At 30.1% G+C, this 16,866-nt stretch overlaps 1 protein-coding gene across 1 annotated transcript; it reads left to right on the forward strand.

Moving 5' to 3' along the window:
- Nucleotides 1-3,169: 3,169 nt before the first annotated feature.
- On the forward strand, nt 3,170-9,449 carry LOC149878657 (uncharacterized). The gene is made up of 4 exons (XM_090072273.1): nt 3,170-3,349; nt 3,508-3,695; nt 6,346-6,590; nt 7,047-9,449. The coding sequence occupies exons 1-4, from the start codon at nt 3,269-3,271 to the stop codon at nt 9,308-9,310; spliced, it is 2,778 nt and encodes a 925-aa protein (XP_089928399.1). The 5' UTR covers nt 3,170-3,268; the 3' UTR covers nt 9,311-9,449.
- The last annotated feature ends 7,417 nt before the right edge of the window (nt 9,450-16,866 follow it).

The raw sequence follows: 16,866 nt of genomic DNA on the forward strand, positions 1-16,866 counted from the left end.
TTTCCAGCCAAAAAAGTCTTTGAAATATTATTGAGAGTCTCACGGCAACTTAAGTCTCGATATCATTCGCTAAAAGCTAGTTTACTTCTACATAGAGAGATGATTTCGAACGTGTATCTCTTTTAGTATGGCACGTGTATGTTCAAATACGATATCTTATAAAACACGTTGAAGTACAATTACTTTGATTTGAGTGTAATTAAAGTTATACAACTAATCACTGTATTCCTTTTTTAATAAAGTTTATGCCAGTAAAACTTTAATGCAAAACAAAATCCTGCAATCTTGAAAATTTTAATTCCTGGTAAAATATTTCGTTTTTCCTGGTTCAACTATCTAGTGCTACATGTGGCCTGCATGTAACAATTTACCAGCGCCAGCATAATTGGCTCATTGTAAATTATTTTAAAGCAACGTGGTGACGAGAAATAACTTTAAATCTCCCCTAATTTATTGGCATATTTTTTATTAGGTTAACACAGCTTATTTGGTAAAATAGGTTAAGGTTGCCAATATTGTACCCCCTAAGTTCAAATTTAAAAATGTAGGCAATCTACTGAATGGAAACATAGATTTTCAAATGTATTTTATAATTTAGGGATTGTTTGTTTTAAAGATGTAAAGAAAACTCAAAGTTTAACAAGCGTTAAGTCTCGAAGAATCAAACTAAAAAAATAGCGCTAAGAGTACAATTAAGGAAACTAGATCCTTATTTATACCATCTCAATTCAATATTGTACCACTTTCTTGATTTCAAATACTTTACAACTTTGCAAATATTTTATGATTTTAGATTTAAGGGATTAAAAAAACTGATTAAAAGGAATGGTTTTTATAAAATGTAGAAATGAGAAAACAGGTATCACCACATATGATACAACTTTTACTTAAATTGTATGTTTACCAATGGGTTAGCTTAGATTAGAATAGAGGAGGAAGGTAGGTATTAAAGATAGTTATATTAAATAATGTAAAGCAATATATACTATATCTGTTTTAAAAACAACCACACTAAATATATTAAAATAAAATACATAAAAGCATTATTTTTGGCAAATGTTTCTGATATATTGCGTCTGTTTTTGATTAACACCTGCAAGTCAACATAACACCAGCCTTGATATATTGTTAAAACTGAACTAGAGAGTGCATCTTTTTAAGGACTGCTTCTCAATACCAGAGTAATAATGAAAATTTTCTTTTTTTTAAGTGGTGAAGTTTGTATTGTAAGTATAGATATTTCTCTAATTGGAATCTCAAAAGGCATTTGTTAAACTTTGCACGCAATTTTTAGCGGTCAGAATGGTTGCGTCGGTACAATTTAGGGTATACCTTGAGGTACAATTAACGCAACTAATCTGACATTCAGTTAATTAAAAAATTTGACAAATAAAAATAATATATTTTAAATTCTAGGTATTTATTTTGAATTTAGATAAATTATGCTTTAACATAAATACACTGAACAAATCATATCTTTTGCTTTTTTAGTGAAATACGCTTAGCCATAAATCCCTAAAACAATAAATCTCCAATAACAAACCAACAAGAGCTTACTCTGGCCTTAATGCATTTGAATGACAAAAAAAAACAGTTGATTACTTAATTTCATTCAGCAAAGATAAAAAATAAATTAAAAGGTTTCTTGTAGGTTGTAAAAATAACGAGTTATGTTAAAAGTACAATATAGGCATCGGTACAATATTAGCAACCTTACCCTAACCTGTGTTAACCTAAAACCTTATCAGTAAATCGAGTTACGATATAGGTTAATAAATGTTTAAATTCAACCTCTTCCCCCGCCCCCCCCCCCCCCCAAACACCTCCAACCTTCCCATTTTTGTATCAATATTTTTTAAGCTTATTAGGAAAACATTACAAACATATAAGCTAACAGACATAATAAAAATTAGTCAGCCAATATATTTTCGGCCATATTTTATATTAAATTTGCTCTACCCTTTGACATTTTGACTCTTAGGTCGGATTTCTACTTTCCACGGTTTATGAATGTGTATGTATCTCTGCCTTGTTCCCTCGATTAAAATATGTTTTGGTTGCAGACGCAAAGGAACTTAAACGTTTAGCTATTCTTTTTTATTTTAAAAGGATTAGTTGTTGTACAACTCTTTGTCAGGGCAAAATTCAATTACAAATTACTTTTGTTATTTTTTGATTAAAGCTAATTTTTTAAATAGAAAACGGCAGTAAAATTGGAGTTATCTCTTGAAACATGATAGGTAATATTTAGATTGTGGCGAGGAAAATATTCTCTGAGAAAAATTGCAAACAAAACTGAAATTTCCATATCAACGATTTGGTATAGTATAAAAAAATGAGTTTACTCGAAAACAATCAGTGGACCAAAGAGTCGATGTTCGAATTTTTGATTAAAAAGAGAGATGGAGCATCAAATGTTTGGTCCTCTGAAAAAGAAAAGCTAAAAAAATTAACAACCCAAAGCATTTTCCGAAGCATTATAATATACACGAGAGAGAGAGGTTTCAGTTTGGTTTGTTCTAGGTACAGATTCCAAAGGAGTGTCTTTAGCTGTATTGACCATGGTAAATCTATTCACCAGGCCTCTTTAGAGTGTTAAATACAAAGTTTTTAAAGACAGATAAACATCTAAGTCATTCTGACTGTTGTACGATACTCTTGCCTAATTTTGGTTTAATGTCTAATTTTGGTTTTGCTTCTCTATTTTAAAAACCCATCATTATAAAATAATAATGGATTTGTTTTAACAATACTAAATTTTTAAACCTTCCTTATTAGATATTGATATGTTTGTAATAGACAACTAGTAATTAATAGACTTTATCATTTCCTCAAGCAACCCAAACAATTAATAAACTAAAAGTTTGAGTGCCTTTGGGTCGTCGCCAGAAGGAAACCTCATTTTAGTGGGCCAAACATAAAGTAATTCTTTGGAAGCCTGGTAAAAACATATTTCTCAGTTATATAACCTTATTTATTTGTGGAATCAGACATCTCACAACTTTAAATATTTGTTATTTATAAAGAAAAATTGCGTGAGAAAAAATGTATATTTATTTGGATACTGAGATTTTTGAATTAGCTTAAAACAATAAAACGAAAACAGATTTTCAACTGTGTAAATTTAAAAGAGATATAAAAAAGATTTGTGTCCTCTATGAACATGTAAATCTTCTATCGAAAGTTTTGGAATAATTAGGAACAACGAATAACGAATAAAATTTAAAAAGAGAGTTAATTCTACTTTTTACTGTATAGTCAGCTTTGCATGAATAAATCAAAGATAAGGTGGAAAATTTTGGTATTTACATCCGTCTTATCAATCTTAGTTGCGAAAGATGTTACTAAAGTAAGAAAACTTAATTTCATTGGAAAAAAGAAAATAATTGCAGAGGCATTTTTAACTTAAAAAAGTTCAGATATAAACTTAGGAGTTTTGTTTACAAGTACATATGCAGTGTTAGAATACTGTTTTTGTATTTTGCATTTTTAACTTTTTGTATTCAGTCGACATCGAAAATGCTTTTGAAAGAAAACAAGGCTTTATCCTTCTTAAGAAACAAGCGAGCTAGCCCTCAACAACAAGAAAGAACTGAGTGCTGCAATACAATATGTAGTTTTGAAGAGAGGGCTGAAATTGCCGAACAAGTTGAATGGGTTGGACTTCGTAGAGCAGTGTGTGAAGTTTCTATAAGGTAAATTATAACTGGATTGTTTAGAATCCAAACTAATAAGGTCATTTCACCATTTTTTTTATATAAACTATCAAGAACAAAACCCTGAACTCAGTGACGGATCCGTTTGGAGGAAATGGATGGGATATTGATGTAATGGCTCATCCTAACCTCCACCTCTTTTACAAAGTGTGTAGATGATGATATTTTAAGTTTGACTTATATATTGATATTCCATGAATTCTAAACTCATACTAACTGTATTATATTGACCATTGGTAATTTTTGACGAGTGCAATTATTTAAAAAATTTAAAATAGCTAGGCTAACATACTTGGGATGACCCACAAATCACATATTGCGTACGTATATAAATGTGCTACAGTGTGTATAGAACCAGGCCATTAAATGACTAATAGATGCTAACAGTTTTATGATTCAGTGCTTCAGTAATTTTAATAACTTATCATCAGTGTATTGGAAGAGATGTTTTTTTGCGATATTAATAGTTAAACCAATAATTGGATTCTTTTGCATGTTAATCAGCAGTTAGATTTCATAACTTGATTTCAATTATAAATTTGAAGAATGTTCCGTACCAGATCATTCTGCAGAACATTCTGTAAACCTGACATAAAATGATATGATGTTCTGGTGCAGAACATTACATTATTTGTTTAAATTTGTTAAAAGGCAAATAAACTTTTTCATATTATCCTGGGGTAATTTGACATGGCGTTTACATTTGAGCTAGAGCCACCCAATTTTTTGTTAGGTTTTGGGTTTTTCTAATACTTTTCTATGTAGTCTCATTGACGGCATATGGAAAGGATAACTTTAATTGTATATTTATATTAGCACTTGGATGTTGCAGTAAACATTATGGACAGTATACCTCAGTATATTGTACAATTAATATATCTTCGCGTGACTCACTAAGTACAAAAGATAGTTTTAGTTAAAATCAATAAAATTAACTTTTTTTAAACTGAAATGCATTTTGTGTTGACTTATGTAAGCAATAATCAGATACCGATGCTGTATTCCTATATATTCAAATTTGATAAACTGAATCAAATTTAACAAAAAAATAAAATCCAGTATATTTCATTATCGGGGTGGTTGATAAAAGAACATTATGCATCAAATCGTTGAAATAGTTTTTTGTGTATACCAAAGTAAATTTAATATTAAAAAAAAGCTCAAACAAAATAAACAATTTCAAAACCTTTCTTTTACTTTTGCCTCATAAAAGTGACTGATGGAACGGTTAGGTGATGAGTTTATCTCACTCCTAAAATAATAACGTAAAATACTAGACATCTGCATTACAAACGTTTAGTTCCGTAGTATTACTAAATTACGTTAAAATAACGTTAATAAAAAAGGTACTATAAGTCGTAATTTTTTTTATAAAGAGATAAAAATTAGGATGTCAGTTGTAATTTTCATGTACTATTATCGTTGTTTCACGTTTAAATTCGTAAACATTCCAGTGTTTAAATATACTTTTACTGAAGCTTTGTCAAATTTTAATTAAGTGATTTTGTTTTTGCTTTGTCAACCCACCCAAATAAATGTAAAATAAATAAATTTTGTCATAAAATTTAATTACATTTTATTTGCGTGGATGGACACCAAAATATCACTTAATTGTAATTTTTAAAACATTTCTTGTGTATGTGTAACAAATTTGTCTGTTAAAGACCTCTTCCGTCAGGCTTTTTGTAATTACACTGTCTTTCTGAAATTTTACTTTAAGATTTCATGTTTTACGAAAATGTGCGGAAATAAAATCTCGTAATTACGACTGCTCGTAATTGGGGATTTTTTTTTGTATGATGTCTGTAAAAAAAACCCTTAAATCAATGAGCTATGGAGTATACTTGGTTCTCTTTTTTGTTTTTGTTTTAGAGTAAACTCGCCTTGTCGAATAAAACTCTATTCAGTTGTTTCTAATAGCTGAAACTAGTATTTTCAAAAGTTTGTGAACACTTATCAATCATATTTAATAAAATTAGTTCTGCTTTTTTTATAATTTCATGGGTAATATATGAATAAAATTTTCGAAGCGTTTTTCGGCCGCTTCCCTTTTTTGTATTTCGTGTGTTTGGGTTATTTCACAAAAAGGCTTATTTTGATTTGTCTTATCTTTTTATTTCAAATAAAATTCAGATACCAAAATTTTCCCTTTCTTGCTTGGATATTCCTTGCATCGGTTTTATAGTCCTAAAGAAATATAAACTTACATATCCAGTAATGGAAATTATTTAAGCCTTATGGCCACCATTTTTCTTTCTTGTGATGGATTAGCGCCACATATTTTGCAATATTGTTTAAACTTTGTATCATTCAGTGCATTAATTATTTTACCATTTAACTTTCTAAAATTCACCTATTAGCTGGTCCTGAAAGATTCTTGCTTAGATTGTTGTTTAATATGTTGCAAACACGATTTCTAAAATATATATACAAACTTGTTTTCTTTTAAAGATTTAACTTGACCTTTCAATAGATTTTGGACTTGAGCCAAAAAATTTTATTTATCTATCCTTATTTCAAAGAACACAAAAATGTATTGTGAAAATCTTTATACAGTTATGGAGATTAGGTGATGCGAAGTTTTTTTAGTTCATACATATAAATTATTACAAAAAAATAATTTTTTTAGAGAAAACCAGAGGTGCACCTGCAAGGCAAGAGCGGGTTTTTTGTATGAATGTGGAAACGATTTGGAAGATTGTCCTAACCCATGCAAAGAGTTCCAATGCTACAACGGAAGAGCCTGCGCACGATATTACCAACAATGTGATTCTAATAATGACTGCTTGAATTGGCGCGATGAAATAGGATGTAAAACACAATACTCAGAGACTGAAATTAAAAACAACTTAAGACTCACCTTTTCAAACATAAGTATGTGAAAAACTAGAAAAAATGTTACAGTATCTGGGGGATTAAGTGCACCATTATTAATAAATTATTAACATACTAAATATACATTATAATAATGAGATTCACCACTTCATCAGACTTTTTAATCTTAATTAAGCCATTTTTGCAAACATAAATACATATATATATACATATATATATATATATATATATATATATATATATATATATATATATATATATATATATATATATATATATATATAAATGCATATATGTATAAATGTACCTTATGTGGGGATGAAGAGTAATAATTTTTTTTTTATTTGAAAAAAAATACAAAAAAACTCTTAAAACTTATTTCTACCCTCATTAAGCACACATAGGCACATTTATTCTTATTAAAGCTACATTACACTTTTTTAAATTAAATAATATTTGCGCAAAATTAAATTTTTTAATGATTAAATTTTATAGATAGCCGATATTTCGGTACTGTTAATATATTTGGACAACCAATATGCGATCACTTCTGGACAAACAAAACCGCAGAATTTGCCTGTAAAAGCTTGAACTTTCCTCCTGGTACACTTGCATTAGGATATGGAAATGAGCAGGTAAATCCCAACTTTTTCATGGATGACGTTGTTTGTAATGGGAACGAGTACAGTCTTAAACAATGCGAGCATAAAACACATCACAACTGTGGCCCATCAAATGGGGCAGCCGTTATTTGCTTGGAACCAGCTAAACTTAGATTAATACCATTTAACTTCGAAAAAAATGAGGGATACATTGTTTTTGAAGACACTCCGATTTGTGCCAATATATGGGATTTAAACGCAGCTCAAGTAGCTTGCAATCATCTGTATGGTGAAGAATTCAAAATTCCTGTACCAGTTTTTAGCTATCAAAAAACCGACATTATGAAAAATGCTCCTCTTTTCTTGACGTCGGTTGTTTGCAATGGAAAAGAAAAGTTGTTAACACAATGTCAGATGTCGGTATCAAAGTCTTGCACATCACATATTTCAAGTGTTCAGTGTGCCAAATGCTCTCCGTATAAACTAATGGATGTTGTAAAAAAGATAAAAGTAGACGGTTCAATTAACAATTTTTACCAATCAACAGAAGCTGCCATTAGCGAGCTAACTGCGGAATGCCGAAATTGGGCTTTTAATGTTCCAAACCCAATTTATCCTGAGTTTTGCAAAGTTAAGGCTTTTTTGAACAGTGTTAAAAACTTCGCGAAGCCGGCAAAAAGTAACAACATTGTTTTGTACCGTGATGTTAACCATTTTGGGCTTCTAAATTATAACTTCCCTAAAGGAAATTTTGAAGCTATACGAAATAATATTGATACCTTGGGTCAAGTGTTTACAACCCAGTTGGGAGAATACTTTCCTACACTTTCTCAATTTGATAAATTAATGGCAAAGTCCCATAAAGAATATGCATTAAAAGTTTGGTCTGAATCAAAAACTCGATGCGATAGTACGTCCTTCAAATTTGCAAAACTGTTAGCTGAAATAATGACTACTGCATTAGATGTTTCAAAAGCAGATAGTGCTTCTAAATTTTTCGTTCTTTCATCTCGTATTGCTGGAGCCTACAATCCCTTTAAATTTCTAATTGGAGGTGATGCTTCAGTAGTTGACATAAAAGAAGCGTTTGGTGAAGTCGCGAAACAAAATTTAATCACGGAGCAAATTCGTTATATTGAAACGAATACAATCCCAAAGTTGAATAGCCTAATAAGAAAAGTCTCTACCCTGGTAAATGCAAACAAAGATCTATTTGAATCCATAAGACGTTTTCTTCAAACTATTGAGCAAAACAAAGAATTTACAAACGAGCAGCTTAACAACTTTGTTGAACGCTATGACAAATATTCACCAGCAATAACTGCAGTTGATGTTAGTGAGTATGAAGCAATTTTAAGTCAAATATTAGACAAGCTTTGTGAAGTAATTGAAAATCCTGACACGGAATTGGGAGCTATTGCAGCTAATAAACCAATTAAAAAAGGTCTTTGTCCCGAAGCCAAGGTAGCTGCTGCAGTATTGGTTGCTTTGTATCAGGAAATAGCATCGCAGGAAACTACAATAATGGACAGGTTCACCATATATGTAAGAGCTACTATAGCTGAAGATGCAGCTAAAAACCTTTCAAATTCATTGAAAGGATCATCTAGTGATCAACTACAAAATCTTCTCACCAAATACGAAGCTCTCCATCTTATAAGGTATCATAAGATCACAATTATAAAAAACGCTTGTAATTACCTGATATACATGAATCATGGAGTTGAAAAACCAGTATGCACAGATTTACTTGAAAATCCTGGTGTTGATCCAGGGACATTAATTAGCACTGTTCCAAATAACACGTGGGAATGTCCGAATTGTGTCACCAAAACAGATGAATTCTTAATCCCAACAACTATGACGGGTGAAAATGATACCATTGACCTTTCTACTTTATACACTCAAGATACTGCGTTTACAAAGGGGTTTGCATTTTTAAGTATTCCGAACAAAGAGTGGCTCGTGGAAAATGGATGGATTTCTATGACCAAGGACCATTTTTTCTCAAAAAAAAGTATACATCTACCTCCACCATTTAATTTTTCTCATGAAACCAATATCAAGTTAGTTTTATTAGAAAACCAGTTGGCAGGGAAGTCCTATATGTTTGAAGGTGGTCTTTTAGTTACAAATCAATATAGAGAAAATCATTAGAAGTGCACTTAACCTAATCCATATACATTTGAACCATGCAGTAAAAAGTTTGGAACTTTTTGTTTTGAATGTAGAAGGTAAAATAGAAGGCAAATTATATCCTCGATTAGACGGATCAAAATGGCGCATTGAACTTCGCTCCGATCCTGTTTTGCCCAAAATTTATTCTGCAACAAAATTGTTTCTTCGAGCAGAAGCAGAGTTTTGCTTTCAATCAAAAATATTGAGTCGACCAAAGCTCAGCACCGTATTAGACGAACCACAAATTGAAAAGTGCTGTAGTAATAATGGAATGTTCATAGACCAAATACTACAGAGAAGGTCTCCAAACCTAAATTTCTGCCAGGTTTGTCCAGAAGCCTCTGCACCGCGTCTAAATGGTTACTTTTGCGAAAAATGTCCTCCTGGCTATGAACCTAACACATCTAATAATTGCGGTTGCTCTCCATGCCCTAAGAATAAATTCAAAAATATTTCTGGTCAGAAGGCTTGTGAAAGTTGTTTGGATGGAAAAACATCTTCAGAGGGTGCAACGTTCTGTTACTGAAAGGTTTGCAAATTGAAGCTTTATATTTTACTGCTCTACATTTTTTGTGCTGTCAATAATATAAAAGCTTGACATCAAGTCGCTTTTGAAAAATATTATTTAAATTTTAAAAATAATTTTAAGAAGATACTTAAAAAGATTGTTAATACCATGTGAAAGTAACTTAAAAATGAAGCTGAATTAGTTAGTTAAGAAACCATGTAGCATTTCTTTGGAGAAAAAATATCTGAAATCTCCTAAAACTGGTATTCCGCATTTTGATAATAAGCTCCTAAGACTTTTATACACGTGTTTCTATATCAAGCTCTAGGAATTTATTTTATTATCTAAAAAATCTAACTTTAAAACTTTACTATTTTATAAAACTTTTTTCATTTATATATCTTTAAAACTTTAAAAAATTTTTATTACTTAATTACTTTGCTTTATAAAACTTTATAGCTTTATGAAAATTTATTCAGTTATAATTTTTTTTTTTTTATTATTGTTATTTAGAGTCACACAATTTTCGATGTTGGAAGGAGATCATAAAGCTTTTTATTATAGCTTACGGGTTCATTATTTTATGATTAATTCTTAAGAACCTTTCCCAGTTTTTCTGACCTTCTGAGTTTAATCTGCAGTTAATATTACCAACGTACTCATAAGTATGTTGGTAATATTGGTATATATGGTTGGTATACGAGCTAAAATTGTACTTTTTTGATGATGCTATAGTGGTGGTGGAACACTGCTGAAACAAAAGGACCAGAGAAAAAAACACGGAAACCATATTTTCCATGTTCTTTTTTATTGGCTGTGTTTCTGCTGGAGGCCGCAATAATGTACCCAGCGGGCACAATGAGGTTTTAAGGACGTCCATAAGACGTCCGATTTTTTGTCTGTAAGACGTCCTTAGTTGGTCTCCGGTGAAAATCCAGGGGAAGTCTTTTTCAGAGGTCCTTAAGACCGTCTGAAAAAGACGTCCTATAGACGTCTTTTTACGTCTGTACATCTAATTAGATATACATCTATTAGGAGAGTCTGTACATCTATTAATAGATGTACACACTCTACTAATAGATGTATATCTAATTAGATGTACAGACGGAGCTTTTTTCGGAGCTAGAGGTGCTTCAAAGCATAAAATGTCTGGGTATCAGCTATTTAAGGTGAGCTGAAAATTCGTTGAAAATTTAGACGTTAATCCTAATGCCAACATTGAAAGTCTTTTCTAATTAAAGATAACGTTTCAGCTTCAATGAAAAACAATCAGTACCTTATTTATGTACATTTTTGTTAGAAAGAAGGAGATACTTTGTATGCTAAATGAAATTGTAAACCTTGTATGGGAGGATGCTGCAAGTATGTTGCTGTAGTATTATTTCAATTAAATGAATATAAACAATTAAATTTAAACTTTGCACCATTTGATAGAATAAGCACAGAAGTGTTACAGCAATTGCATGTTCCTGCTGAAGGAAAAAACTCAGAACCAATAAAGCTTTCCAAAGTTTCCTTTGAAAAGAGTGATTTAGAAAAGGATCTAAACAACTCACAAAAGCGTCCTTTTGTATCAGGAATTGGAAACTTTTGTGCAACCCCAATTTTTGCACATAGGGGAGGATTTAAATTGATTATATCAAGAAAACCAAAAGTGGAAAAAGTATAGGATAAGGACCCTAAGGTAGCCTAATGTATTAGGTTTCTAACAGTAATACATGAAATATCAAAATATCTTCAGATTTTTAATAACTTGAACAATAACGCAGGTGTTGCTACTGGTTCACTTCTACCCGTGAATGGGTAGGAGTGAACCAAGCAAATGGTAGGAGTGAGCCATTATCTTTGATTACTATAAAACTAAAATTAGATATTTTCTTTAACTAATTTATTGAAAATTAAGTAAGTAACAAATACTTTATAATTAAACATAACATAATTAAGTAATAATGTAACATAAATAATAAATTCTGCCATGACAAATGATTATTTCCAAATATTAAGATGTAATAAAAGTATCTATACACCATATATACAAAATCTATACAAAATCAATACAAAATCAATACATACATCTATACAAAAGCTACACACCGACATTCTTTTATTGGAAGGCCATAGAACATTCTTGAACAAGTCAAAATATATTCCTTTAATTCTAATTCCTGCTTGTCTATAAATATTCTTTTAACATAATAATTCGGGGTAAGTCTTGGATTTTCATCAAGCAAAAAATTTTTCCAATAACGACGAAGCGTTGGATAGGGTATTTTGGAAGTTATTGTAGTTTCTCTAATACTTTTTCCTTTTTGGGTTAAATGTAGTGCATCTTTCATATCTTTACTGGAAGTTTTTGCTTTCGAAGTGTTTCTTTTATAGATTCGAGGCATTATAACATATGGTAAAAATAAATATAATGTTGCACACGAGATTTCTAATGATATACTAAGACATAAAAGTCAAACGTAAATATGTTTTTACGCTGAAGTCAAACTTTTTTAACGTGAAGTATTAGTGACCCGCGGTTCAATACTAACCGTGAAGGAATGGCTCATTCCTCCCCAAGCTGTGTATTCCTCCCCAAGCTCTGCATTCCTCCCCAAGCTCTGCATTCCTCCCCAAGCTGTGCTACTGGATTAAAACATTAAATGTGCAATAGGTACGTGGTTTATGCATTTAAAATACTTTTTCCTAAAAACTGCATTGTTTATTAGTAAATTTTTAACCACAATCTAATGTCTCGAAACAGCCGTATGCTCATTAAAGAAGGTTCAAAAAATACAAAAAATTTACTTTTACACAGAAAAGAGTGGATGACAACGTTAACAGAGACACCCGCACCAAGAAGCGGTAAAAAAACTGGATTGTGTTAACAACAATTTGTGTGTAAGTACTTGGTGACAATTTTGAGTCTTTTTAATTTCCCGTTTTAGCTGTAGGATCAACGATTCATTCCAACCATAATTAATGAATTTGAAGTAGAATTCAGTGATTCATTTGAATTTGATGAAACTCAATTAATTTTTATTTCAAAACATTTAGTTCTATCAAAAGAAAAAGTAAAGGCTTTGGAAAGAGCTACTTTATCACAATCTACAAGTTTATGGCTTGAAGAAAGAAAGAAACGCTTGACAATTTTCAAACTTTGGTTTTGTTATTAACAGACAAAAAAAAGTATTTTTCTTGCCTCTATTTTGAACAGATTTTTGAAAAACAATAAAGATAACTTTTGCAACAAAGCTTGTAATTGCGATGAAATAAATGAAAACACTGCAATAAAAAAGTATGAAAATATAAAAATGTGTCCTTATTCAAATAAAGACTTACACTACAGCAAAAATAGAAGGAACAATGCTTTTTCCTACTAATTACATTTGTTTCTTTGGGATGATTTAAAATGATAAGTTTGTTTTTGGGCGAATTATTGATGCACAGTGGAACACAACAAGTTTTGCCACCGCGGTATTTTAGGCCGGGTGAATAAAAATTGAGCAGTTGCTTTTACTCAGTAATTGGTCAGCTTTACGTGAACAAAAACTTCAGCAGCTTTTCCTCATATTTTTATTCACGTAAAAATAAGCAGTGTACTCAGTAATTGTTGAATTTTACGTGAAAAAAAAACAAAGAAAAGTTGTTAAAGTTTTTATTCATGTAAAGCTGACCAATTACTGAGTAAAAGCAATTGCTCATTTTTATTCACCCGGCCTTTTGTTGTTGTTGTTGACTCAACAGTAATTTTTTCTTCAATAAAATGAGTTATTAGTTTATTACAAGATATTTTATCATTTAAAATCATTTTGAAAAGTCTTTTTTAAATTAAAATACTTGATTGTTTATTTTAAAAAGCTTTAAATCTAATTTGTTTATTATCAGTAAGTACAAAGACCAAAATGCATTGCGGTTTTTTTCTATAGAGGGAACGGTCCATTAGTTCAGCGTCTAATCCTGTAATCTTTCCGCTCTTTTCTGGATTTAGAAAAAAATTGCGAGCTTTGTTGCCATCATTTGTATTGCCATAACGAGGTTTTGGTTTGTCTACAATAAGTCCCTTTTGTTTTTTAAGCCTTTGTTTGATTTCTTCCGAACGTTGTTTGATACGACACTTTTCCTCATTGCTTTTAGCTTGCCATATTTTTATGTCCAAGCGGTAGCTAATGTGTAGCAAGCATTCAAAGGTACAGAGCCAAGCATGCAAGGAAGACAAACCAAAACTGTAATTTTCTTTTTTATCAAACATGTTTTTTAATTCACCATTCATCATTTTAGGAGTAGCATATATAGGTAAAAGGCGGTTCCAGGACATTGACCCCTTCCCATACTTAAGGATGCATAAAAAATGGTGAACACTTCATATCATGTTCTTGTTTGCGCAAATTTTTTGCCAGAAATATCAGAAATTTTCTTTTTTTTTTTTTTTTTAATTAATAAATATGTATGAATATATGTGTTCAAGTTATTTTTTAATATCACTTTGGTTCATAGCTGCCCTTGCTTCTGTACATGTGAGGAGCCCTTAAACCAAAAATGAGATTACAATTAAAGTTTTGTTTTATCTCTAAACGATCAACTTTTTTCAAAAAAAGAGGCCGAAAAAAAAAATCATTTTCATGAATATTTTCTTTAGTAAACTATAGCTTTGAGTAATTAAGTAAAAAATAATTACTATTAAAAACAAGATTTCTATTTTTTTTAAACTTTTAAGAAGCTTTAAGTAGACGCTGTTTCTCGAAAAACTATGGTCTTTCTATCATAAATTTAGGAATTATTATATATTTTTTGTCCTTCTACGATTAAAAATAACAATAAAAGCTGATAGTAAAAGATTTTATTTACTATTAATATTTTTTTTGGTAAATCTACGTTTAGCATGTTACGTGTTGGAGTGATAACCCCACTTATAAAAATCAAGAAAAGAATTTAAAATGTGAACTTTTTTTTCCCCTCCTTTAATGCTGTTATTACATCAGTTTTACGATTTAGTAGAACTTTTAAAATAATAATATTGTTTTTGCCATTTAGAAATTTAGAGAGAAGTTAATTTTATTTATAGAGAAATCTTTAACATTTATAGAGAAATCCTTTATATTTATAGAGAAATCTTTCACAAAAGAAACAGTTATGCACTTATGTTTTGAAGTTGTTTTTTTTTTTTTACTTTTATTGCATTTCTATTTAATCAATTGTAAATTTAATTCTCTATAAGTTAATCTACTTGTTTTTGGATAACTAAGAAGTACCAAGAAGTACCAAGTACCAAGAAGTACATCAATTTATCAAAATTTTATAAGCTTTCATCTTTTAATTTTCTTCTACTTCATACTTTGTAGCGAAAAGTTTAGAAAGCAAAAACATTTTTTAAAAAAAAATTCCTTAAAATCATATAATTTACAAAGTAATTATTCTTACAAGAAAACAAACATTCCTTCAGTGACAAATTGCCTGAAACAAATATTATATTATGATACATATAACACTACAGTCGTAAAAAAATAACGTCAACGTCAACGTCATTGGTGTTAATGTTTCAGATAAAGTTATTTCGATTCACGTGCTTCGTTTGCAAATATGGTAATATGAAATAATAATTCTTTTTAAATAAATTAAAGTTCTAAAATTAGAAAAAGATGGTAAACTGAATATTTATCTGATTACCCATTATAGTATTGAAAAAAATTATTTTTTGTTTTAATTTGTGAAACAGCTAGAGTCTGATCTACATCCATACAAACAGCTTGTTCGTTAGGAACTAGTTGTGCAAGAGCAGGGGATAGTTCAAGAACTGGACCAGCGATTGTTTGTTCAGATGGAACAGACGAAACAGGAGTTGAGGTAGGTTCACACAAGAAATCTACGGCATGGTTGTTGCTATCCTCTAAAGGAACATTGTTTTCTACAGCTGGAGCAAACGGAACCACTGTGGTACAGCTGAAAGTAGCAGCACATTCTTCAGAGTCAGAACCGGAGTCTAAATCTTCCTCAAAGATGTCCTCAACCTCATGAAAGAACAAATTAAGGATGTCCTCCACCTAACAAAATAAAATGTAAGTTTATTTTTCTTGTTAATTAGTTATTTACTTCAAAATATAAATTCAATAAAGTCTTATAAATCATAGTATTTTTACCTAATTTGTGAAAAAGATTTTTTTTTTTTTTTTTTGACTTCCCAAAAGGATCGCAAATCTAATGAGAATAAGCCCTTATAGTTGTGCTTATAGTTGCAATTATGTAATTAATTTCACTTTTCGAAATTCTTTTTTTTCTTTCGAAAGTAATTTCACATTTCGAAATTCTGTTTTTTCTTTCGAAATTAATTTTACTTTTCGAAATACACTTCTTTTTTCGAAGTTGTAAATTTAATTCTCTATAAGTCAATCTACTTGTTTTTGGATAACTAAGAAGTACCATCTATGATATAATCAAACATTCTGATAATGATTCTGGACACAATAGAGTGCAAATAATAAAAATTGATCACAAAAATCAAAAATCACAATTTTTTTATTTTCAATTTAGATATAATTTTTTATTAACTAGGGATTATAGAAATTTGTAGCTAAACGAACTTTGAAAATATCTCTCACGGTATTCATATTGTAGGTTATCGAAATTTTTAAAACATCTAAATATATTTTTGATGAGAAATATGCGTATAAGAAAAAAAAATTAAGAACACGGTCAGATTCAAAAGAAAAAACAAAATAATTATCAAAAATAATTATGAATAAACTTATTTAATCCACAGGGACCAGGGTATAATAAACTATTTTCATAGTGTTTCATTAGCTATAAAGTTGATCTGTTTTTTTTATTTCTTTTCCAAAATGACTTCTAAAAATAAGGAAATTTTTTTTCTTGATTAGAGAGCTTGAATTCAAATTTTTATTAATTAAAAAACAAGATTATTAATCAATAATTTATTGATTGGCTCTTTTTTTTTTTTTTTTTTGAACTTGAAATTTGACAATGTCGGTTATAAATTTTTACCACAATACTAATAGAATAAATATCAAAAGGGGAAGGATGAACT

The sequence above is a fragment of the Hydra viridissima genome, unplaced genomic scaffold (assembly GCF_058129835.1).
Source record: "Hydra viridissima isolate aposymbiotic clone 2 unplaced genomic scaffold, HvirCarnegie_v1 scaffold_14, whole genome shotgun sequence".
Lineage (NCBI taxonomy): Eukaryota > Metazoa > Cnidaria > Hydrozoa > Anthoathecata > Hydridae > Hydra > Hydra viridissima.